The sequence below is a fragment of the Bos taurus genome, chromosome 3 (genome assembly GCF_002263795.3).
Source record: "Bos taurus isolate L1 Dominette 01449 registration number 42190680 breed Hereford chromosome 3, ARS-UCD2.0, whole genome shotgun sequence".
NCBI classification, from domain to species: Eukaryota; Metazoa; Chordata; class Mammalia; order Artiodactyla; family Bovidae; genus Bos; species Bos taurus.
The window spans coordinates 51,854,905-51,882,136 of NC_037330.1; the positions used below are offsets into that span (position 1 = coordinate 51,854,905).

Genomic DNA, 27,232 nt, shown 5'->3' on the forward strand with positions numbered 1-27,232 from the left:
TGTCCCCGGGATTCTCCAGGTAATAACACTGGAGTGGACTGCCATTTCCTTCTCCAATGCATGAAAGTGAAAAGTGAAAGTGAAGTCGCTCAGTTGTGTCCAACCCTCAGCGACCCCATTGACTGCAGCCCACCAAGCTCCTGCGTCCATGGGATTTTCCAGGCAAGAGTACTGGAGTGGGGTGCCACTGCCTTCTCTGTCCTTAGAAATGACTATTGCAATATCTTTTAGGGAGATATCTGAGATTATAAAATAGTCTTCAGAAGGCTTAAAAACCTGAAGAATATGAGAAGCTCTTTGCTAATTTTTATCCACAAAACAGCCAAAATTGAGGCAACATTATCTAGTTGGATTGAAATTCCCTGAGAACTAATTTGTAACACTGCATATCTTTCAGAAGACTAGCTCCCTTTTCCTTCCCTTGCATAACAACCAAATTCTATTCTTAAAGTCGAATGTTTCAACTTTTCTATTCAAAAGACATTAATGGAAAGTTGAAACAATAGCCCTGAATATTAAACTTCCTAGAGAATGTCTCCTTACTTGCATTTTTAGTAAATTTTTCTTCCTGTTAATTTTCTGAGAACATGTTGATTGTGAACCACATTTCTATAAAAGATAATCTATCTTTCATAAATTACTTTTGTCAGGTCTACATCTGCTAATCTATTACCTATTATTTGTTTGAGAGAGAACTCATTAATGCCAGAAGGAAAATGTACCTAGTGGTCAATACTATTTTTTTTTTTAATGTATTTTTCAAATGAGTAGTCTGACACTGACATAAAAAATACGAGGATGACTTTATTAAACATACAAATTCAAGAACATTCTTTTTTTTTAAGAGAAAAAACTACCGCAATAGAAGACAGTAGATCAATGACCATGGTATACAAGTATAATACTTGCCAAATGGAATATGGATTATGCCAAACTAATTCAATGCTCAAAACAACAAAATGAATGTTAAATCCCCCTAAGTTGTATTATACTCTGTGACTACCAAGTGGGAAACTTCTCGGCAGACCTACACCCCTAGACTCAATTCTCTTAGTAAATCTGACATGCTGTCATTGACATATATATATATATATATGTAATTGACATATATATATATATATGTAATTTTGTATGTCATAATATATAAACCTCTATCTTAGTTCCTTTTCTACTCTGCCTACTTCATTAGCACTCTTCCCAATGCACCCAAGACTCTAGGAAGCATCTTTCTCTGACCAGGACCAACTTACTCAAAATAGGATACAGAGATCTGAATGGCTCTAGGCAGAGGAGGAATGTCCAATAACATTGTCAATTCTGTGTTCACTCTCCTTTTAGCAGCTACCTAATTATATCTAAGATAGAATGCAAAAACCATATATATTCAGAGAAAAGAAAAGCATTTTGAACTATCAATCTTTACCTTGGTGCCACAGCTTCCCTTTATCAACACATTATTTTAACTTCCCAACTATCAACACAGGCGGTATTTAACAAAGCACCCAGAAGCCTTGGAAAGCACCATAAAATTTCCAAGGAGAATGTGTTTTAGATGTGGGTAGAGAAGGCAAAAAATCAAGAGAGAAACCATTAAGAAAAACATGGCAATTCACACAAAAAAAGTATTAAAAATGAATAAATAAAACCCAATTTTAAGTAATATCCCAATATTTTCTCATTGTTTTAGTGTTTATAAAAGGTATAATACATGCCTCTAAAAAAGGAAATTATCTTCTCTACCTTCAGAATAATTAGAGGACCAGTATCAGGTTGAGTTTTCCAGAAACACATATAGCTCAAAAAATCCAGTAAACTTGAAGTTTTTTGACTCACTGAAGTCTTTAATCCCTGTCACAACCCTCAATATCAAGACTCATATACCTTGAAGCCGATGTACCAGGCTAAAACTGCTCCTATTTCTGCAGATGGCAGTGACAAACAATTAGGTAAATGAAAGATCTGATTCTACTTGGGTAGATCTAAGTCAAAGATCATTTTGTCAGTCCAAGAACTATCCTAGGCAACTTAAGTAATCTTAATCTGTATTTTAGAATCTGCTAGGGTTAAATAAATTATTCACCCTGACCTGGTCTCTAATCAAGAATTTATGGCTATTACAAATGACTCTTTTTCACTTTACCTCACAATACACAATAATAAACATTAAAGAATAATCATAAACTCATATCTTTAAAAAATGGATGCAACAAAGCTTCCTCTGCTGTTATTCTTGAAGCTGGATTCAGATCTAGGAGTTTATCAAGCAGGTCATAAGCTTCATCGGGCACCTCATCCCAGCCTTCTAGATTGGTAGCAGACTCCTCAAAATTGCCCCCACAGCCATTACCGTCACCTTTATATGATGGATTCCCTGAGGGCTGCGCTTGAGGTGTCTGTATGAAGTGAACAATTTTATGGTTTTCTGTCTTCTCTGAAAAAGCTGGGTCATGAGAACTGCACTCCTGTATATCACTTATTAATTTAGGAGTGGTAGAATTTATACCTCTAAGCTTCTCACAAAGTTTTCTCAAGTCTTGTGCTGGAACCTCTTTGCTACACAATATTGACTTGCCTAAAAGAGAAAAAATATACATATATTATATTATTTGAATATATCAGAAGTCTCTCCCATGAGAAACATTCAAGTCCAACTGTTTGCTTTGTGCATATATTTACACTGAATGGGAGATAGAGCACCATGTGCTATATTTTAGTTGTGTTTTACATCATGTAGTTGAAGGTCAACTCATAAAGTGGGAGACAGTAAGAAGAAAGCAGTGCCTTAATAAGTAACATAAAGGACTCTCTTGACTCTGCCAAAATCTTCAGCTTCATCATATTCTGTAATCTTTAATCAGCTGCAGTCCCCATTCCCTCTTCCCCTTCCAAGCTTCTACATGTTTCTGACCACATGTTTCCTGTCTTTGATGAGGATGCCCTGCACCCCTCCACCCCCATGCCCAGAATACTCCCACTTACATCACCATTCAGTTCAAGCATTATTACCTGTGAGGCCTGACACTCTCAGAGTTCATTCTAAGCCTCTGTTGTATCCTGTGACAACTTCTATTACTTTTGCAGTTCTGTATTGTAACCTGTATTGTAATATCTGTCTGTCTCACCTACTAGACTATGAATTCGTTGAAGATAGAAGCTATCATTTTCTCAACCAACTGAAAAACATACTCATGCAAGAACACAATTGCTGATGTAACAATCTTGCTTTCCTTTATGGTTCCGTCTCCCAAGTATGTATGCCATACTTCATCCTATTACCCTCAGGTAAGTTTCTTGTAACACTGGGTTTGTCTAAAGGTTCTTTTGGGTTTTGGGGAAAACTCCGAACAAACTTTTCGGCTAACCCAATATTTTCCAACAAGGTACAAGGTTGTAGCCTGACTCTGCTGCAGGACCACAACTGCCACTGACTTTTCCTGGTAGATTAGACCATGGCACTGGGATGGATAATCATTTTTGCAGTGGTTCTTACTCAGAAATAGCTCTTGGTCAAAATCACTTGTTTTCTCAAACTAACAAATGTCAACCCTTTCTATGCATAACATTTTTCTGAATCATATTTTCCAGGAAAACGTGGGATGAGACCAGTATATGTATTTCCTGAGGCTCCTCTGATAATTTTGATATGCAACTTTGATTAAGGCACACTGATTCTGGGGCTGGGCAAGAGGCAGCCCAGTTACTTTTGAGGTGGGCTGACTTAAATTTTGTCCCAAAGGAAACGTCCCATAGTTTGTAGTTACTAACACCAGAGAATTTTACGAACACAGGACATGTTTATTTGTAAAGAGAATTTTGTAATAATTTATTAAGTGATCTGCAGGAGACTAGCAAAGGTATGTGTTTCATTCTATAATATAAAACTGCTTACCAAAAGTTTTAGCAGCCTGGATAGTTTCCCTGGTTCCACGAATTGTCATAATTTGAGCCAAAGCAGTTAAATCATCACTTGCTTTATAAAATGGATATCTTCCACTAAGCAAAGAAAGGAATATGACGCCTGCAGACCACATGTCAATTGCTGTAACAGAAAACACACTTAAAAAAAAAAAATCCCAATCTATGATACTTCTACATCAGTAGCTCTCAATCTTTACTGCGCATTCAAACCCTCTTAAGAACCTTAGAAGAATTCGGATGCCCTGCCCCAATCTCCTCAGATGTTCTAATTTAATTGTGCTGGAACAGGGCTTAGGCATCAGTTTTTTAAGTTCTTCAGGTGCTTTTACGTAATTTCAAGGTTGAGAATCCCTGGTCTAACATCCTTAATGCAAAATACAGTATTTCCTTTCTTGAGCAACATGAAAGTTGGTTAAGTTTAAAAGGACATTTCATCACTAAGTGTATGCACATTTTATAACATCAAAATACATCCAAAGTAGCTACACAGGAAAGAAAAATTGAATGTACCCCATGAGTTACACAGCATAGTACTGAGAGTGTTTCACTTTAGTGAGAAGTATTAAACATTAGAAGTTCATCTTCAGCCAGATGCTAACCCTAACTTTTATTGTGGAAACTTTAATCTCCAGAGTTCTTACAGTTATGACTAAGACCAGCTCAGCCTCATGTGAAGTAACTCATTAAAAAATTCATTTTTAGGGATCTCTTTTCTCCTAATGGTTGAACTCCCAGTATCACCAGCCCCTTGACCACTGCATCACCTGACTTTCTTGGTTTCCTCTGTACCTCTGCCTTCTCCTTCAATGTTTTCTCCAAGCCTTAAGGGCTGAGTTTCCCCAGAGTTCCAACTTCTATCCTGTATACTTTCCCTGACTGGCCCTTCATCCACTTCACAGCTTCAACTATTAATACCTTTTACACAGTCCAGACCTCCCTGAACTTCACTTACTTTTTTTTCTGTTGGACATCGCGATGTGGATTTCTACAAACATCTCAAATCAATGATAACCCCAGTCATCTTTATCTTTCCCTGTACACGTTACTTCTTTATTCTCCCCTTGGTTACTGGTACCCATTCAAATCTCCCAAGGTAGAAATCTGATCAACATCCTGGATGCCTTTTCCCCACCAGCTCATACCCAAATCCCACATCCAATTATCCATCAAGCTCGGCCACCTTTCCAATTCTTCACTTTCTGTTCATTCCTATTATTAACACCCTGGTTCAGGTTTTCACCATCTCTCATCTGGACCTGCACACACCTCCTCTCTGCATACCTACCAAAATGACCCATCTAGAATACAATTATTACCATCTTTTTCCCTAGAATAACTTTCCAAAACCTACAGGATATAGTCTAAACCATGTAACAACTGTGATCCAAACTTGTCTACCTCTCTCCAGGTTGGTTTCTCACCACTCCTTGACTTTCACCATACATTCTAGCAACACTAAACTTTTATTGATTCCTGTATGACCATGCAGTTTCTTGAGTTCCTCTGCCCATGAAATCCCCAATTCCAATTCATTCTCTTTTCAGATGTTCTTTCTTCCATGAACTTCCCTCCATAATCCCTTCAGATAAGAAGAGTTAAGTATCCCTAAAATACTCTGTATAAAGTTTTAGAACCATACTTAACAATTACTTTATAATTATCTGCGAGTGTGTCCTGACTAGAGTGGAAGCAGACAGTTTTATTCATTTTTTTAGGTCATTAGCAAGCACAGAATAAACCCACAATCAATGAATACATTTCTGTAAAGTCCATACCACAAAGCGACAGTCATCAAGATAGTATGGTACTGGCACAAAAACAGAAATATAGACCAACGGAACAAGATAGAAAGCCCAAAAATAAACCCATGCACCTATGAGTACCTTATTTTTGACAAAGGAGGCAAGAATATGGGTCAAAGACAGCCTCTTCAATAAATGGTGCTGGGAAAACTGGACAGCTACATGTAAAAGAATGAAATTAGAACACTTCCTAACACCATACACAAAGATAAACTCAATGGATTAAAGACCTAAATGTAAGACCAGAAACTAAAACTCTCAGAGGAAAACATAGGCAGAACACTCAATGACATAAATCAAAGCAAGCTCCTCTATGACCCACCTCCTAGAGTAATGGAAATAAAAACAAAAGTAAACAAGTGGGACCTGATTAAACTTAAAAGCTTTTGCACAGCAAAGGAAACTATAAGCAAGGTGAAAAGACAACCCTTAGAATGGGAAAAAATAATAGCAAATGAAACAAGTGACAAAGGATTAATTTCCAAAATATACAAGCAGCTCATACAATCAATACCAGAAAAACAAACAACCCAATCAAAAACTGGGAAAAAGACCTAAACAGATATTTCTCCAAAGAAGACCTACAGATGGCTAACAAACACATGAAAAGACACTCAAGATCACTCATTATTAGAGAAATGCAAATCAAAACTACAATGAGATATCACTTCACACTGGTCAGAATGGCCATCATCAAAAAGTCTACAAACAATAAATGCTGGAGAGGGTGTGAAGAAAAGGGAATGCTCCTGCACTGTTGGTGAGAATGTAAATTGATACAGCCACTATGGAAGACAGTATGCAGATTCCTTAAAACACTAGGAATAAAACCATCATATGACCCAGCAATCCCAGTCCTAGGCATATACCCTGAGGAAACCAAAATTGAAAAAGATACATGTATCCCATTGTTTAGTGCAGCACTATTTACAATAGCTAGAATGCAGAAGCAACCTAGATGTCCATCGACAGATGAATGGATAAAGTAGTTGTGGTACATATATACAATGGAATTATTACTCAGCCATAGAAAGGCACTCATTTGAGTCAGTTCTAAAGAGGTGAATGAACCTAGAACCTATTATACAGAGTGAAGTAAGTGAGAAAGATAAATATAGTATTCTAATGCATAAATACAGAATCTAGAAAAATGGTACTGAAGAATTTATTTACAGGGCAACAAAGGATAAACAGACAGAAAATAGACTTATGGACATAGGGAGAGGGGAGGAGGGGGTGAGATGAATGGAAAGAGTAACATGGAAACTTACATTACCATATATAAAATAGATAGCCAAGGGGAAGTTGCTGTATGACTCAGGAAACTCAAACAAGGGCTCTGTATCAACCTAGAGGGGTGGGATGGGGAGGGAGATGGGAGGGAGGTTCAAAAGGGAGGGGATATATGTATACCTATGGCTGGTTCATGTTGAGTTTTGACAGAAAACAACAGAATTCTGTAAAGCAATTATTCTTTGATAAAAAATAAATTAAAAAAAAAAACTCTTTAACACTATTATACTGTTTTCACAATAACAAAAAAAAATTTTAATCAAACACACAATCATGTGTGTCCCAGAAGAATTCTGAGGTATTAGGCAAACATAAAAAGTTATAAGTCTTAAGTTAGCAAAGACTACTAAATACAATTTTTCCCCCCACAAAGGTAATATGAAAATTATTTCAAATCATCTCGTAACTAGATAAGCAAAATGCAACCTATTGGGGAAAAAAAAAAGGCAACACTAGATTTCATTAATAATACTATCTCAAAAAGGGAATGTCACACTGCTAGAACCACTTACATAATTTAGTTAAAAGCAGAAGAGCTCAAATTTAGTCACAAGTAGACAAAAACCATACAATGAAATTTATGGCAACCAGTTTAACTGGATTCTGTATTTCTGGTGCAACATACCTGTAGTTTGATTGGGGCACTTCGTCAAGACCTCTGGTGCTCTGAATCCTGGTGTACCTGCCCTGGGTGCAACCTGTTGCCGCCTTATGATGATGAAATCAGTTTAATTATTTAAAGCCAAAAAAATAACACTCATCAGTTTAGTTCACAGTAAATTCTACTTTGACATCTACATAAATAAAAGTTATTACAAAGCAAATGATAACCCAGTGGGATGAAAATCCTGGATTTTGCTTCTATAGGCCTCCCCTCACACACCAGTTCCCAGGCCTTATTTCAGAAGGCTTCACGGTACTTTCACACATTAAAAAGAGGTAGTGTAGGGTAAGAGTCATAACGGAAAAATAGACTAAAACAGGAACTCTGGGATATAAAAATTTATATCTGTTTGGAGTGATTAATTATGGAGATACTTGTTCACTTACACACTTGAGTTAATCAGGAAAGGCTCATGAAAGCTTATGAAAGTCCTGAAGGGAAGAAAGGAATTCATGTGTGGCAAAAGAGTTGGGAGGTGGGAGTGAGAGAAGAGTTCAAGTATTTGGTTCAGGTTACTCTACACAGGCAGGAATAAAGAAAAGAAGATAAGCTTAAATCACCAAGTAAAGCATGCAATTTTGAAGTTTCAAAAGAGCTATCCCTACCGCTACAAAACCATTTCATGTAAAAGCAAATGTGCTTCCCAAAGAGCACGTGTATGTAAAGGGACAAGCATGACAACAGCTGTCATCTACTCTTCAAGGTACTTATCTGTATCAGTGCCTGTGCCGTTCATAGGACCGCCTTTTTTCTTTTCACTCACTTATATCAATTGTCCACCAAAATCAATGTAATTTCTCATCTTGTCTGGCACCATACTGGTGGTTTTACAGCACCATCAAAACACATTACCTTGAAAGGCAAATACTGCAAACTTTATCTGTTGCGTAACAGTCACAGGTCAGGGTAGCTGGGCAAGAACTGGCAGTTTTCCTCATCACACCACTATTCATAACTTTGGTAGAAATGGTCTTCTTTTTTGTTCCTAATTTTCTAGACAGTAAATCCACCGTCTTTGACTGCTTCATAAGCTGTAAAAGAAAGTCATAGCCTCTATTTTCATGACATTTAACATGATGCTAGTATATGCTAGTAACAGTAAAAGCAATAGGGGAAGTATAACTTTCAAAACTGCTGAACAGGCTGTTGGAATGTAAACAAACACTTGCCTATCAAAACATTTAAGCTCTTTTTAGGTTTCTGTGTTGGGTAAACATAAAAATTTACTAACCAGTCCTAGTTTGGTGAATATCTGAATTGCACTTCATTAGAACTTTCCCTGAAATGTTACAAAAGTATATAAAAGTTATGTTCTAGTGTCTAACTCCATTTCAGAACTGTAAACTGCACAATTACATCAGCCAAAATCAGTTTTAATTTGTTGCTCATGCTATCTAGCTGCTATAGGATATCATAAGTCCATTTAAAACCATTTAACATTGATGACAGTTTTTTGAACTTTACAAACATCTTTATGCCATCAACTGTGCATCAGAAATGTGTTAGTTGTTGGGAGCTCACAACTCCAACCATTCAGACAAGGTCTAAATGTTCCCTTAGAGAAAGAGCAACAATAGGCAGCTAATCAAAAATGACGAAATATTCCACTAGAAAAGTTCATACCTGGAGAAAATCAAAGCACTGACTAGATAGATGCTCAAAGCAGTAACACCTTCTGCTAAAGAAAAAAACCTTAATAACTTACTGATAATAAAACCTAATCTAGCCATTCCCTAAATTCTCTCCAGTGTGACACTGACTGATGATTGAACTATTAAGCTACATTACTTACTTTCACTGCAGGGCTCTCATGTGAAATGGAGCTGTGTATATTGAAATTTCTTTCTCCAAAAACAGAGCGCTGGACAGAAAGGCCTACAGATCCCTCCTACAATACCAACAAAAACAAGGAAAAGAAGGATTATATCTGTAACACTTTCTGCCAGCTGTACTCTGCCATAGTTTTGAGAGAGTTAAGTGACATAAAACAAAAGCAGCTGCATCCAAGTCATCCTCAGGCACCAAAACACTTCTGTGAAAGGAGAAAATAGTCTAGACAGAGTTCTTAGCCACCATACAGTGTTATCACAGTCCACAAATATACATAACTGAAAAATTATAAAACCACCTGCATGGATGTTACATGTTGCTGTGCAGCTAAAATGGAGACAGACACTTCGGAATTTTTTCCCTCTACAATGTTTTTCTTTTAAAAAGGATAATATAAACTTTACACATGCAGGGGTAAATTTATTATTTTCCATTTTTGTTATATAATACAATTGTAGTGACAAAGACATTATAAACCTACGAAGCAAAATTTTCAGTTTCAAATCATAAAACAATCCATTATAAATCTCAGTGAAATCTAACAAACTGAATCTATAACATATATATATATATGTATTTTTTAGTTGCAAGTATCCTCCTAGAATTAGAACTCCCTCTGTTGGACAGAGTACATTTCTAAAACTGTACTGGTACTTAAGAAATCAAAGAGGTAGAACCTTTCCATCTTTTCCGTGTTTAGTCTGAGTTTGTGTGTTTGTGTAGGGCCTTTTAACAGAAGTTTTTGGGGTAGATTGCTGATCCAGCTCTTTAGGTGCTGCTGGGCCACTCAATGAAATCTTGTTGCCGGTGATTACATAGGATTTATTTTGTGAACAGCTTTCCTGGTGAGCTTCAGACTGGACAAATTTGAGCAGCTCTATTTTAGTATCATGGGTTCCTTGGGCCAAACCAAAGTCTACCAAGGCATACCTATGAAACAAAAATAAGCATTTTTATTTCTCTGTAACATTGAAAGCTTAGTAACATCCACATTCACACAGAAACTGTAAATCTTTTGGTGATAAATTAAGGATTTAAAATATTCTTAAAGAAAGAAAAGTTAAGTTTTACAGACAAGGTAAAACTTGTCTTAGACAATTAAATAGCTAACTACTTAATTAAGGAAAGATGTCTCCCCCACACAGAAAACATCTTTTCTCCCCTTCTTCCAATGGCTTGTGCAGACAAGGAAAGCAGATATAAACACGACCCTTTGTTCTCTGATGGTGGCAGAGATGGCATCATAGCAGATAATCTTTAATTAAACAAGTTTAAAATAAAAATAAATTAAAAATCATGGTTTAAATTTACAAGTCAGGAGTACAGAAGCCCAAGAAAAGAGGTTATGGTTCTATTTTCCTTACTATACTCAATATGATCCACTGTATAAACAGCAGTTTTTAAGTTGTCAGCTTACAATGCCTCTATGTATATCATCACCAGAAAAAAATAAAAAATGCAAAACTTTTAGTGTTGAAATAGGAAATTGGCTATCATGTGGTCCAATCCCCTCATTCACTAAAATGAAGCCCAGAGAAATATATAAGGTTTAAAAAAAAAACTAGAACCTCTCTAAGTCTCTTAGCTATTTCCACTGAGCCATGGCACATCTAATGATGTATACTGTCTTACTAATACAATTTTATCTTCTCCTTGAGGGTATTTTCCTTCCCAAACTACAATGAAAATCTAAAACAGAAAAATCTGGGCATGGTTGTTGTGGTATGTTTTAAGTCAAAGAGATGGACCCCACAGCACAAATTCATTCAAGTATAAATATTTTCTGGTAACTTTCCATACTTACTTTTTCAAGCGCCTATTATATAAAAAATTGCTGGGCTTAACATCACGGTGAACAATACCAAACTGATGAATGCGTTTCAAAGCTTTGAACAGATTAAACATATATTCCCGTACTTCTTGAAAAGAAAGAGAATTCAAAATGTCCTAAAATAAAGTTATGAATAAGGTTATAAGATTGCTTTCAATGAAATATTTAGCCGATAAAAATTCAAGAAATATTAAAACCTACCAAAAAGGACTCATGCTCCAGATATGGCATAGCAATAACCACATGATCATTTTTCCTAAAGCAGTATTTAACTCCCATGACATTGTCTTGCCCCCTAGTGGAAAAATGAACAATGAACTTTGGAGGAAAGGTCAAATGAACTGAAACTTTATGAAGTTTTTTAAAGAAATGCAAGTTTAGCAATACATAAATAACACCAGGAAACTAACTTAAAGCCATCACCATATAGGATAGTCTACTCACTTAACTGAGGTTTTTTTTTTTTTTTTAAACAAAAACAGCATCAGTTATAAGGTTATAATTCAAAAACAAAGGTAATTATAGTTTTAAATGGGGAAGTGACAGAAGGAGAAGGAAAAGATGACTAATAAAAATGAATTAACAAGACTTAGAGATAGGATGGTAACAGTAATGAATAAATCAATTAAAAATAGCTAATAATTGTTGAACATTCACTACATGCCAAGCTCTGATTTAATCAATCAATCATACTGATCAACAATTCAAATAACCTTCACAACAACCCTATAAGGATGGTACTATTATTCCCCCCTTCCCCCTTTTTTTAACAGATAAGGACACTGAGGACCAGAGAGGCTAAGGAATTTCCCCAAGGTAACTAAACTAGCAGGTCACGAAGCCAGGATTTGAACTCAGGCAGTACGCTCCAGATCTAGACTTAACCACCACACAACTTCATAGAAAAATGAGGAAAACAGGGTAAACCGATTTCCATGGTTTTGAGTCTGAGTAAAACAACATAGATACCAACAAAGCATGTAGAGAAAATGGGGGGAAAAAAGCATTAAAACTAAAACCTCATCAATTTGATAAAGATATTTAGATACAAGACTACATCTTAAGTGAGAAGTCAAGTGTAAGTCAGTGACAGTATTACAGATAAGTGATACCTAAAGTTGTGAAATTATTAAAGAGAAAACTGAGCCTTGGAAAAATCTCAAGTTGGAGGGCAAAATAAGGAAGAAGGGGCAGAAAGCCCAGACAGGAATGTCCACAAGTAAGGAGTTTTGAAGGAAGGGGTGATCAGTAAAGAGGTCAACGAAAATAAGGACTGAGGAAAGGCTTTCATTCTGGCAAAGGGGAATTAACTGCAAAGTAGAATTAACTAATTTTCAGAAAGTAACTTAAATGGAAAAGGCCAACCAGGATTTAAGGAGGAAAAACAGAATACAATGGAATCAGAACATAAAGACAGTTTTTCTGAAGTAACTATCAAATAAAAAAATAAAAACCAGTATGGGAGCTAGAAAGGAAACAAGATCAGGTAGACTTCTTTAGCATGTACATTGCTGAAGAACTAGGAAAGAAAAAGTTGTAGAAGGAGTTGTTTACAGTATAGAAAAAGGAATAATCTTATTCAGGGTACTAGAAGGTAGGTGCCTTACAGTAGCCACTTTATTTTCCTGTCTTCTATAATAAACAGACAGCATGTTCATTCATTCAACAGATACTTAGTGCGCCCTGTTAATCAACAGACACTATGTTAGACATTTAAGGATGCGATGGTGAATTAAAATTAACATGATTTCTACCCTCATGAACTTTACTATCTAGTGGAAAATATGGATAATAAACATGGTAACAAATAATGACAAAATATAAGGGTTTTAAAAGAGATCAAACGGTGCTATGACAATGAAAAAAAAAGGATCTCATTTAAATCAAAGATCGCTTTGAAGTGATACTGTTGTTGCTCAGGGCAGAAAGATAAGGAGTCAGCATGCAAAGACTGGCAGGGGTCTTCCTGGTTAGGGAAGCAGTATGGGGAGTAGCCCTGAAGTGAGAAAGCTCCTGACTCAAATTTGAGGAGCTAGAGAAACTAGGGCACAGTGAAGAAAGTAGAAAGACTGACATGAGATAAAGTTGGATATTTTCCAAAGAACATTGAGAAAACATTGAACAATTAGTGGAACTAACAGTATCCAATCTGAATTACATACATACGTATTTTTATATTTTAAGGATCAGTCTGGCTGTACTTTGACTATGGGTTTAAGAGAGGAAGAGAAGAAGCAGTCTATGTAGTAACAGAGGCTTGGACTAAGACAGCAGTTGAGAAGATAAACAGATATGGATGAGATTTTAGATGTATTTGGGAGGCAAAACTGCCAGGACATGATGATGGATGTGGACTAGGAGAGATATGGAAAAACTGTGTGATGATTTCTGGCTTCGGTATCTAGGTAGACTATGGTGCCATTTGCTGAGATGGATAGATGAAAACAGACTGTGGCAATAGGTAATTCTGGGGGCCAATGAGGGTGGATTAAAATTTACTTTCTGGTGTACTAGGTTTGAGATGTTTATTAGGTACCCAAATGGAAATGTCAAATAGGCAGGTGGATATACATATATATAGATATATAAATCTGAGTTTTATATATATATAAATTTTTATATATAAACACGAGTTTATACATAAATTTGAGTTCTGAGGTTATATACACTTGTGGGAATCACTACTATGTATTTAAACCCGTGTGGAATACATGACACCACTTAAGAAAGCCTAGAGAAAGCAAGCCCAGGATCAAGTACGGAAGAACTCCAACATTTAGGGGTCAGGTAGAAGAGGAAGAACTGACAAAGATACCGAAATGAAGGCCAAATAAAGCAGGGAGAAATCAAGGAACAGATAGCAGTAGAGAAGTCTAAAGACAACGGTTCAAATCAATTACGCTAAACACTGCCAGGCGTTCATGTGAACAGAAAAAGGAACTGGCAAAATGAAGTCAGGCAGAGAGAGACCAACATGCTAGTAGATTCTGTTGTTCAAAATAAAGAGATGAAGCTGTTAATATCTAGGGAGATGTGAAATATGAGTTCCCCACATTTTAGACCATGGAAGACAAGGTCTACGATTTGGTAGGAAGATTAGAAGAAGTCGTAAGAGAACAGAAGTCAAGCTGAGCCTCAAGGGAAATCCACCCTAAAAATTAATATAAACTTCACTAGCCATTCCAAGATTAGAGGAAAAGTGCCAGCAAACTGTAAACACCCGAATGAAGAATATGTTTAATTCACAGACAATCTCATTATCCCTATGAGGTATCTATTAATATCTAAAAATCTTAAAAATCATATACAGCAGTTACCTACCCAGCCACAGTTAAGCACTGAAGTTCAGCTGCAATTCTTATGGGGTGACTTGTTGGAATTAAGTGTTTTAGAGCAATTTTCTCTTCAGGTCCAACTTGTAACTGTGCTGTAGCCAAATAAACAGAGCTGAAAGTGCCTGTAAAACAATTTATTAGAATCTTTTAATATTTGGCTTTTAAAAATGTTTATGAGACAAAGCTAAAATAATTCTTAAAAACGGTTTGGAAACTAAAATTATCATAATTTATCATGAATATTCTAATGATACTGAACACAAAAAGCAAATACATTTGTATTAATAAATGGAACTTATTTTCAATTTTTAATACATTCTTAACTGGTGTCACTTTTTTAGGTGGTATATTAGTTCAGTAAAGCTATACAGTAAATCTGTTTGATTGGATCAGCATAAAATATTGGTATTTCCATGGTATGACCCATTCCAGTATCTCTTTCCACAATATTACCATTTGAAATTACTATCTGTAGACTTGGATTCAGGTCTGTTAGAAGCAAAAGTTACAATAATCTTAGAGGAAAACCTATAACATTTTTCATTTTAAACAGTTTTTTTTAAATTTTAAAATTTACCATGACACTGTTAAACAGAAAAAAAATAAAAGATTGGGTGGTCAATTAAATTTGAGAAACACTGAGTTAAAATAAATTGACAGATTTCTCATTACAAAATTTTCTAGACCTTTAATATATTGAAGTACATCATAAATAACCAAAAAGGCACTATACATGCTGTAATTTTCAAACTTATTAGCCTCAGATCACACTCCATCCCTCTGCCTCCCAAGAATAGTTAGCTATTTGTTAGGAGGACACCAGAAGGGCTTCCCTGGTGGCTCAGTGGTAAAGAACCCTGCCAATGCAGGAGACATGGGTTCAGTCTGCGGGTTTGGAAGATTCCCCTGGAGAAGAAAATGACAATCCACTCCAGTACTCCTGCCTGGGAAATCCCACAGACAGAGAAGCCTGGCGGGCTACAGTCTATGAGGTCCCAAAGAGTCGGACATGAATTAGCAACTAAACTGTAACAACAAAGAGGACAGCAGAGTTTTTCAGAACAAAGATTTTGAATACTAAGTCAGTGCTGGAAAAAAGGTAAGAAAATTGACTTAAGTGTCAAAAACAGGTAAGAAAAAAGATGTAAAGATTTGATTCTTATATCCCAAATCATCTCATCTTCTAATTTCTCTGCACTCACTGATTCAGCTTTTTCTCAACTGACACTTAACTGTAAAAACAAACAATGAAAAAATAGTTTTTTTTTTTTTTCTTTTTTAGTAAGTTTTTATTTTCTATCTCTCAATATAGTCACCAAAAAGTTCTGTTATCTTTTATCTTCTCATTCCCTTCACATTTGTCTGCTAAATTTGCCATTCATTCAGTCAATATGATTGTGTCTCTGAATGGTATTTATGTATAACACTGACCATCCTATAAATATTCTACCAGTTTATTTTCATCAATTTGCCATCTTAGGTTTCATATATGTTTAATTCTACCTAACTGCAATGGAAAAAGAGAAAAAAAGATTTGGCTTTCCCTGATCAAATCCCCCCACTTAAATATTAAACTTTTTATTTTTTATAGATAATTATCATTAGTATAGTTATTTATATATTGATATCAATACTTTTAATAGTATAAAATTATAAAGTTTCAAATAGGACTGTTCATTTTATTGTAAGTATTTATTCTTCCTTTATTTCCAAGGAAAAGAGAAAAGTTATGCCAATTAGTAATATAACCATGGTCCTTGTATTTTAAAAGGGATATTTTTCCAATAAGAAATAATAATGAAAACCAAGATCATACAAAGGAAAACAGGAGGGGAAAAGAGCTTATAAAGATAATGAAGTATATACCCAAATTACCTTCTCCAATTTTGTCCTTAATCTTAAACAGATTACCAAGCTGTGGTACAGCTTCATAAAGCTTTTCAATATCTTTTTTAACACCTGTCAAGGCAAAAAAGAATTCAGTTACAATTAATGAGTATATTTTATATTTTCTTAGGTTAAAATGTCTCAAAATAATTTCTAAAACATAAGTAATATGTTACATTACATTAATTACAAACAAAAATAGCTAAAATAAACCTTAAAATTATAAGACTAAAACCCCATCAAATTGCTAACTCACACACCTCTTGAAGGAACAGACAAAACTGAAAGGTAACACTCACACCCAATTGCTGCTACTGTAAAATTACACTCCGACAGACACACTGTCACTGCATAGAGTACAACACAACAAAGAAGCTAAGTTTAAAAAATAACTAAACAATCTGAGCTGCGATCACTAGATGGCATGACAACGACACAACGCAATTTTCTTGAAAACTATATTTCCTTCTTCCAAAGATGCAAAATCTTACAGGTTTGGAAAAGTTTTATATATTGAATAATCACAGTATACCCTAGAAAGAAGCTCTACTTAAAAAGTATCAGAATGTTAAGAAAATATTCTTTAAAAATTGTCCCAATTACCAGTAGTATCCTATATCCTGAAAGCAGATAAATCATTACTTTTAAATAAATATAAGGTCTTTGCAAAAGCCTGCATGGTTAAAATACAGAAAGGAAATAATTCAAAATGTGATAAACTACTGGATACAAAGGAGATTTACATACTTAAGAGTCCACAGATTTTATTACAGTATCTAGGCCAAGCATTAGCCACTTTTAAAGTTATTAACAACACTCTGCATCTGCAACAGTTTAAGATATTTTCAAAGTACATACACATGTATTATCTTTTCAGATACAGCATTTTTTCAGATCTACATAACAGCACTGTGATATTGGGAGAACAGACATAATGATCCTGGTCTTTCAGGTAAGGAAACCATATTCAGGGAAGTTAAGTCACTTGCCCAATTTCACAGAGGTATTGCTGACAAGTCTATTGACGCACTCATTTAACACTGTGTTTTAAAAAATACCCAGCAATTGGTGTATTAAAAAACAAATGAACAAAGTTTGTGAAGCTCCTGTTTTCTAGGAGCTTAGTCTAGTGGAAAAGAAAGAGGTTAAAAGCTCATTTTTAATACAAGATTTTAATTGTAATATTAGAAGAGTTGCAGAGTCTGACACGACTGAGCCATTAAGCACACACATACTCATATATATTACTAGGTAGAAGGGGAGGGGAATGAACATCTCTGAAGGTGCCTGGAAGCTTCAAGTGACAGTTAACCTGTGTTTTGAAGCATTTACCAAGTAGAGAACTGTACAAGAAGGCATTTTAGGACGGAACTACTATGCATGCAAAGACAAGCAAAGGGAAAAAGGCAAGGATTACTATGGAGGGAGGGGAGAGTAGGAGAGAAGATAAAAACTGAGTGTGGTCGAAAAAATTCAAAAGGAAAGGCAGGATGCAAATAAAAGCCATGTAAAGTTATTAAGCAGGAAGATGACAAGTGGAAGATAAATTTGAGGGGAAGAATACTAAGAGGTGAAAATTATATAAGAGGCCAAGAAGACCTAATCCAGAAGTCTTTCTACTCTATCATTCCATCTAAGTAACATAAAGAACTTACTTAAATTATTTAAATTACCCTCACAAAGAGTCAGACACAACTTGGCGACTAGACAACTAAAACACCTTCCCACCTACTGTGCAGGTGAACTGGAACAGCTTCACGGATTTCAATTACAAGAGGCAATATAACAGTAATTATGTGAACCAGTTTTAGAGATGAGAGGTCTAAATCAAAATTCTGGCTCCAGCTGGTATGACCTTTCTAAAGCACACAGCTTATATCTGTAAGCCTTAGTTTCTCCATCTGTAGAATATGGGGTAATAGTAGTACCCATGCTGCTAAAATACTATGAGGATTAAAAAACAATATACAGAACACAAGCGCAGCTTTTAACACAATATCTGACACATGGTAAATATTAAATAAATTATACTGGTGATTCTTATTGTTGCGGTTATGATTACTAACATTTCTTTAGGGCTTTTGCTCTTTCTGTTCCCCTTGCTTGAAATCCTCTTCCCTTATAACTTTACATTGGCTAGATCAATCCTCAGTTTCCTCTGACATCCTACTTAAATTAGCACTCCTCCCATTATCCACTTTACCCTGTTAATTGTCTTTTGGAGTTCTTATCTGCTACAGAATTACGCTGTTTATTTAATTGTTTGTTGTCTGCCTCCTCCCACTAGAATATAAGCTCCATCAGTACAGGCTCCCTGTCTGTATAATTCACAAAGCACTCAGCTCTTAGAACACTGTCTGGCACATTCGTTGAATGAATGAATTTTTACTATCATTATGGTCACTCAGACAGCTGCAGAAAAAAAAAAAAAAAGCAAAAGTTTATAAGTTACAACAGAGTGAAGCCAAAGACAACAGAAATCCCTTCACTATTAGCTACCACACTCCTTCACTCTGGAAACCAAAACCAAGGCCTGTGGGGAAGGCTGGCTTTCTAGCAGTCATTGTTGCCACAGTCAATTATAATCATGTCTAATGAGTGTCAAGTCCAACCAACTTCAAGTTCCAGTGTCACAGAAAAGGCATCACAAAAGGGCACTAAAATATGTTCAATTTGCTATAACATTTCTTTGATTCTAAGACATGATTTTAACAACTCTCAAATTGGGATGCAACTTACAACTGTGGTTGGTCAGCATCAAAACTTACAGAACAGGTGTCAATAACCTGGAGAAAATGTTAAAAATCAGAGGAACATTACATTTAACTCTTAAGACCCAAATGACTGTAGGGAGGAATTGTAGAGGTTATGAAGAACAAATCAAACATAGGCCAGCTCCACATAACTGAGCTCTTAAGAACCCATTAACAATGGCTTTTTTTTTTAACGAATTCTTCAAAGAAATTCTGCATCGCTACTATATGAGAACAATACTAGGATGGAAAAAATAGGGTATCAATGACTCTGAATACAAAAGTTATTCAGAAGAGATAGATCCAAAATGTTTATTTTCCTTTTCATGTATGTACTGGAGATATATAATTATTTGTCTAGTTAGAGCTAAAAGAACTCTTCCAGTAGGTACATTAAAAAAATTCTAATGATAAGGAAAAGCCTTGTGTCACAGTATAACTGGCAGCATTTCTGAGCAGTACATAAAATAATGGTATATCTTAACAATCAACAGTGTTTAGGTATGATGAAATATTTTAACAACCTTTTGTGGTCTTTTTATTACTAAATGTATTAAAGTGTGTGTATGCTTTGCTGTATGTACATGATTAATAACATAAATAGCTTTGTAGTAGGATGATACAGTTTCATATGGCTATTTAACTAATCAAAATTAAATAAATTTAAATTAAAAATTAACTTCCTCAGTCACACTAGCCACATACGACAACATACAAACATCTCTGTTATTGCAGAAAGTTCTACTGGACAGTGCTGATATAGATACTCTGAAATCTAAAAAGTCTAGAGTCAACTCCTATCATTAAACCACATTAGTGCTCAGGTTTTTAACCTGTAAAACAACGGAGTTGAATTAGATGAATTTCACCTTCCAATTATAACATTCTATGGCTTTCCTATGAGTTCCATGTTCAGAATCTCCCTTTGCATAAACATGAGCTGGCAGTTAGTAGTAGAGATGCTGGTTAGCTGTTAGAAATAACTAGAAAGAAAATATAAGTAGTAAGAAAATACTGTAATGCACAAGCCATGTGAATGACTATGCAAGCTCAATGTGCTTCCATACCACCAGCACTTACTATGCAGTTACCCATCTGTACAAAATTCAAATTATGATTATATGAAGGTTTCCTGCTTGCAGAACAACTTTGATGTTTCTGAATGGAAAAACTTCCTGACAATCAAAGTGAATGAAAAATCCCCAGTGTGGAAAAACCCTCAGATTCTGAAGTGGAAGATGAGAGTTGATCTTGGAAGACAGTTTTCATGTCAAAAGCTAGAAACTACTACTAAAGGCAGAGACCAATGAATATCAGAAACCAATGAAAATACACTTTGAGGATTGGGGAAAGACCCTGAAAAGTCCACAAACTAAAATATTATTTAAATTATTAAATATTATTTAAATGAAGATCTAGGCTTCTGTTTTGAAATTTTAAGTGAATTTTTTCCTGTTTCGTAATATATCTAAATTGTTCATAGCAACAACCTCCTTAACTATACTCCCTGCTTTCATCCTCAAGGACCTATAATCTATTTGTAACATAGTAGCCAGAGTTACCATAAGTCACCATATCACTATTTTGCCCAAACCCACTAATAGTTTCACATCTTGTTTCACATAAAAGCCAAAGAACTACCTCCTTTCCCTCCTCTCTTTGACTTCACTCTCATCACTCATCTCCTTGCAGTCACATGACCTCCTAGCTATTTCTAAATGCGAGCACACTCCCAGCTGAGGGCCTTCACACTTGCTGATTGCTCTGCCTGGAATGCTCCTCCCCAGATATATGCATAGCTCCTTCTTCACTACCTTCAAGTCCTAGTTCAAATGTTACCATACTAGAGCTTCCCTGGTAGCTCAGTGGTAAAGAATCTGCCTACGAATGCAGAAGACAGGGGTTTAGTCTGGGAAGACCCCACATGCCACGGAGCAACTAAGCCCGTGCGCCATAACTGTGTTCTAGGGCCTGGGAGCAGCAACTACTGAAGCCCAAGCAACCTAGAGCCTGTGCTCTGCAACGAGTGAAGCCATTGCAGTGGGAAGCTGGCACACTGCAGTGAAGGGTAGCCCTGGCTCACTGCAACTAGAGAGAAGCCTGCGCAGCAACAAAGACCCAGCACAGCCAAAAACAAATACACATTAGTTTTTTAAAAATGTTACCACACTGAAGCCTTCTCTGACCGGTTACTAAAATCACAATCTCCTCCCCAATACCTATCTCCCCTACCCCGCTACATTTTTTTTCACTGCACTAATCACTTTTGAATATAGTATTTATCTATTTTCTGTCTCTATCCACTAGATTGAGGGCACTGATTTTTTTTTTTTTTTGTCTGTTTTATGAACTGATTTATTACTAGCACCTAGCAAGGTGTTATGTTAAATGTAACAGAGGTTTAAGAAATATATATCATATAAATGAAATGCTTTCAATTACTTACTATGGAGTAACACTGATACTCTAGGAGTATAAGTCTTGCTTATTCTGGGGCTTCATGTACTGCCTAAAATTATGCTTCCTGTAACTTGTTTTATACATAATTAAATGGCACCCCACTCCAATACTCTTGCCTTGAAAATCCCATGGATGGAGGAGCCTGGTAGGCTGCAGTCCATGGGGTCGCTAAGAGTCGGATACGACTGAGCGACTTCCCTTTCACTTTTCACTTCCATGCGTTGGAGAAGGAAATGGCAACCCACTCCAGTGTTCTTGCCTGGAGAATCCCAGGGACGGGGGAGCCTGGTGGGCTGCCATCTATGGGGTCGCACAGAGTCGGACATGACTGAAGTGACTTAGTAGCAGCAGCAAATGTAAATTAAGATTACATAATTTAGGGAGATCACCCAAACTGGACACTCTTGAGAGTGAAAGGGGGCACTAATAATTACACTGTGATAACAGGCATAAACTGAAACTGTTTCAGGCAAACCAGGATGTTACCTATAACCCACTTCAGAAGTGTGGGCTAAGAGCTATTCACATAACACACCAAAAGCAAGCCTTCCAATACAGTTCAACAGTATAGAGGAGACATTAGGAGCACATAGAGTTTCTTCTTTCGCTGAAAAGATCTTCATCACTTACTAAACTTGGCATAAGGTAGACACTCAAAAAAATAAAAATAAAAAGCTTGCTGAAAATATGAAAGAATAAACTTTTGCTAGTTTAAATAATATCTATTGTTTATTGTTATCATTTATAAATATATCTACTGTTTATAGATAATATCTATTATAGAATAAACTCTGCCAGGTACTTCATTCATTGTAGCATTTTTTGTAACAGGAAAAATGGCAAACAATCTAAAGTTTCAGTAAGAAAAGGCAATTGAATAAATTATAGCATACCATGCAATGGAACATTAGGCAGTCTAAGCTACAGAATATTTAATTACACCAAGAAATGTTCAAGATACATATTGCTGCTGCTGCTGCTGCTGCTAAGTCGCTTCAGTTGTGTCCGACTGTGTGTGACCCCAGAGACGGCAGCCCACCAGGCTCCCCCATCCCTGGGATTCTCCAGGCAAGAACACTGGAGTGGGTTGCCATTTCCTTCTCCAATCAATTGCTAAGTTAAAAATGGAGATTAGAAATAAACTGGCTGTGATTCCAATTTTTTTTTTAAATCTATCTCTGTATGCACAGGAAGACTAAAGAAAGGTAACAAAATGTCAACAGTGGCAACATCTGGACAGTGCCATATTCTCTTTCTATATTTTCTTCTCTAAGCACGTACAATAATTAGAAAAGTTACTATATAAAAAGCTGACCAATATCCCAAAACAAAGGGTCATACTATGAACCCATTATACTAAGATTTTTACTTTATATCCTTGCATTAAAACATGCATTCAAATATTTTCAAGCACCTACTATGTGCTGAACAGAGTAAGGCTCTGGGAATAAAAGATATACAGAAATCCCACCATTCAAAAGTTATTCTATCAAGGCAAATCATACTAGATCATGAAATAGTTATGTGCCTGGACTTCATCAGCTTTATTCCTTATTCAAGTTATGTTTTTGATATAATGTTGGCTTTTTATTAAGGGTCAAATAAAAAATAACCATATGAATACAATTTAGCATGCTTTATAAATTATAAAAAGTACTGTTTATAATGTTCAATGTTCTGTGACATAAAAGCTACAAAACTTTGGAAATCTGGAATAAAATCCACCCCACTCTTTATTTCCTAGCAGATTTTCAGAAGAGTATTAGAATAGCAGCTTTTACCTGAACATTTGCTAGAGCCAAGTCAGATTCATTTATTCATATACTCTGCCTAATGCATAATGTATATCCGGAGCTATACAAGATACTGCCTTCAAGGAGCTTATAGTATTACTGAAGAGGTAAGACACACAGAGTGCTTAATAACACAAGAATAATAATATAATGGCTGTTACTGTATGTGTCTGAGGACATAGGGAAAGCTGAACCTCGAAAAACAGGTAATTGCAAAAAAATGGATGGGAAGAGGGAGAGTATCCATGAAACTGGATGAAAATGGCATTTTAAGATTGTTCTAGTGGCAGTGTACAAAATGAACTGGAAGATGAAAAAGGAAGTGAAAGGTGGCAGCTTAAGTAAGAAACTTCACTGTAATTCAGGAGCAAAGTGTAAGGGAATGAAAGTGGGAATGGGAAGATAAAATTGGGGAACTGGATGAGGGCAGCAAATACAAAGCATAAATCAAAAATAACTTTCAAGTGTAAAGTTTTAAGTGTAGAAACTTTAACTGGAATACTAGTGGCTTTCATCAAATAGGGACATCAAAGGGTACTTTCATCAAATAGGGTACTTTAACATCAAAGATGAGTTAAGCTTTAGTGAGAAAGCAAAAACATGGGATGTCATATTTTTCCAGGGTTCAAGTTAAAGTTTGTTTTGTAGTGTTTGTGTGTATATAGGTATATCTCATGAACAAAAAGTCAAAATTAATATTTTTGAAAAAAGCACTAAATATGCTTAAGACAAAGATGGAACAAGAAGATTTAGCTACATTTTAAGGGGGAAAAAAACCAACAGTTAATTGGAACTCCTATTTAATCAATATTTATTGAATGTCTACTATGCTGCAGACACAGTGCTACAGCAGGGATAAAGGTGCACATTATAGTGTACAAGATCAGGCACTGTTTGATATTCTTCTCATTTCAAGGTCTGGGTGAGAGTCAAACATTTCCTGATGTACACTGAGATACAATCCTTTAGTACTGCTACAGACACTTCATTTACTTTTGTCAGTGAATTCTACCTTTGAATACCTCAAAGTCCCTCCAATGTCCATTTCTAAATTCAAGCTTAACGCAATATGGTGAGTAGAAATAAGAACACAGGTCTAGAAGAGAAATTCTAGTTTGGCTATCAACAAACTGTGATCTTAGACAAGCACTAATATTTAGATTTTAGCAGCTTCACCTGTAAAACGACATGGCTGGACTACAATCCTTCTAAAATGCAATCCAATCCTAAATCTTACGTTTTACCGATTCGTAAAGTACTCCTATATAAACATACAACTCACTTTAAGATTCAGTGTTTTGGTTGTTTTTTTAATAATGGAAATTACAGAATTGTTTTCTACATGTCTTTGGAAATAAACACATACCTGGTGGTTTAAAATTCTGCTCTTGTTTTTTTAATGAGCCTTCCGCCTGAAACCGGCCACCAAGGGGAGAAAAAGCCATTGGCTCATCCATCTGAATCCCCAAAGCAGGCTCCATCACAAAGCAAGTGGGGTGCAAAATGCCAGTTACAGGGTCATGTCCACAGGGGAACCAAAGCAGCTGTGAAAATCAGAATACTGGAGAAGATGAGAAGTTTAAATCATTTAGTGAACTAAGCACTAAAAATGCTACTGTCCCCAAAGCAAACACTTAAAAACGCACCTTTGTCCAAATCCCCAAAGGAAGGAAAGCCGTGAACCATTTCTAAAGATTCCATGGGCCTCACTTTCACCTCCCAGACATACCGGCAGGGGCTGAAGGGGAAACTGCCTACCGGGGGAGTCTCCGGTAGCAGACGGCGGTGGAACTGCAGAGGCAGCGAATCCGGTGGGGGAGGCCTTAGTGTGGAGAACGGTTTGACCTGGAGGAAGAGGGTTGGAGGAGAACTTTTGACTACTGAAAGGGAGAGCCGGGAGGTTTGTCCAAGGCCTCGTGCAACGTGGTGAAGAAATAATAACGTCACGTCTTAGGAGCGCCGGGCGGAAGAGAAGGGGGACATAAATGGGATCGCTCCTGGAGGCCGGCCCGCGAGCTCCGCGGGGAAAGACCTAGTCCCTCAGACCCGAGACCGAACTGGATGCTTAGTGCGCAGGCGCAGCACATTCCCGCCGCGGGTCAGTGGGATCCGCAAGGGTTTGGGGTGTTAGTGAGCTGCAACGAGAGGGAAATCACAATCTAGAATTCGTTCCTAATCCCTCACAATCCCGCGCCATGGATCAAACCGTCGGAAACTCACGGTTTAAAGGAATACGACTTCTGGGACTTCCCAGATGCTTGGGTCGCCGCCTCCGAGTCGGCCAAACACGCCTGCGCAACACTTCCCGCCTCGCCGCTTCCAGTTGCACATGCGCACTGTAAAGCCGTCGGGGCTGGGGCATCTGCTTCTGGGAGATTGCGCGAGGGAGTTGGGTTTCTTCCCTAAGGCTCTGGCTGTCTGAAAGAACTGTTACAGATGTAAAGTCCGGGAATAATCCCTTAATAAAGAATAGAATGAAACTTAAGGTTAGGGCTTTAATAGATTTTCAAGAAAGGGGATAATTCAAAAGTCTCAGGTACTGTAGTCCTAACAGTACCTGACTACAGAGACGTTGGGCACTCTGGAAAAAAAGACAACTTTCTTGACTCCCAGATTCACTTCTCTTTGTTGAGTGCCTTAGTTATCCGTTAAAATAAACAAAAAAAGGCAACTGCCAATTGTTTATGGCTGTATTCGAGGAAATGAACCTAGTGACAGTCAATCAGTCAGTATACATTTGAGTCCTTGGCTTTCCTGCCGGTTTCTTTAGGTTGGGCTTGCTGCTGCTGCTGCTGCTAAGTCGCTTCAGTCGTGTCCGACTCTGTGCGACCGCATAGACAGCAGAGGTGAATATATGATGGAAAAAACCTCCATCCCTTAATGAAGTCATATTCCAGTGAGGCAGTGGCAATAAACAAACAAATGCACAACATTATTTTAGATGTTGGCGAGGGCTCCAAAAAAAGGAAAAGTGGAAGGAAGTGATAATCACCAAGAGGGAGGCACCATGATGGGAACCAAATGGGAAAGAGACTACTTGGCAAAGGAGAGAGTAAGTGTTGAGATAGGAATGAGTTTGGTAAGTTAGGAGGGGGGAAATTTCGCAGAACATCAACATCAGACAAGGCCACTCTGACAGTGATGGATCAAGAGCAAGAAAAAGAAAAAGATCACTCTGTAATCATGTCTGAATATAGACTAAATATAACCATTGTCCAAGCCACAAAAAAGAGCAAACATTTCCTTATCCTTGCTGATATGGGTGACTGCTGCTTCTTTGCTAATTATAATTTTAGTCTCTTACCAGTAGCTGATACTCAGTCACTCTGGATAGTACTAACTAAAATACACAATTATAGAATTACTTCTGCTTTCCTACAGCTTCCAATCCAGAGAAAAGTCCCTGTTCCTTGAGCCCTTCCCTGAATCACAATATTTCAGTTCAGTTCAGTTGCTCAGTCGTGTCCAGCTCCCTGCAACCCCATGGACTGAAGCATATCAGGCTTCCGTGTCCATCACCAACTCTCAGAGCTTTCTCAAACTCATGTCCATCGAGTCGGTGATGCCATGTCATACTCTGTTGTCCTCTTCTCCTCTGGCCTTCAATCTTTCCAGCATCAGGGTCTTTTCTAGTGAGTCAGTTCTTTGCATCGGGTGGCCAAAGTA

At 36.7% G+C, this 27,232-nt stretch overlaps 1 protein-coding gene across 6 annotated transcripts; it reads right to left on the reverse strand.

The window, feature by feature from the left end:
* Nucleotides 1–784: 784 nt before the first annotated feature.
* On the reverse strand, nt 785–25,861 carry CDC7 (cell division cycle 7). 6 transcript variants are annotated; one of them, XM_015464386.3, is made up of 13 exons: nt 25,787–25,861; nt 25,325–25,411; nt 24,933–25,110; nt 16,549–16,632; nt 14,660–14,795; nt 11,540–11,633; nt 11,312–11,454; nt 10,185–10,437; nt 9,470–9,565; nt 8,530–8,708; nt 7,639–7,721; nt 3,890–4,039; nt 785–2,572 (listed from the first exon to the last, which is right to left on the reverse strand). In XM_015464386.3, exons 3-13 carry the CDS (start codon nt 25,045–25,047, stop codon nt 2,175–2,177), a joined length of 1,731 nt encoding a protein of 576 aa, XP_015319872.1. In that variant the 5' UTR covers nt 25,048–25,110; nt 25,325–25,411; nt 25,787–25,861; the 3' UTR covers nt 785–2,174.
* Nucleotides 25,862–27,232: the final 1,371 nt, after the last annotated feature.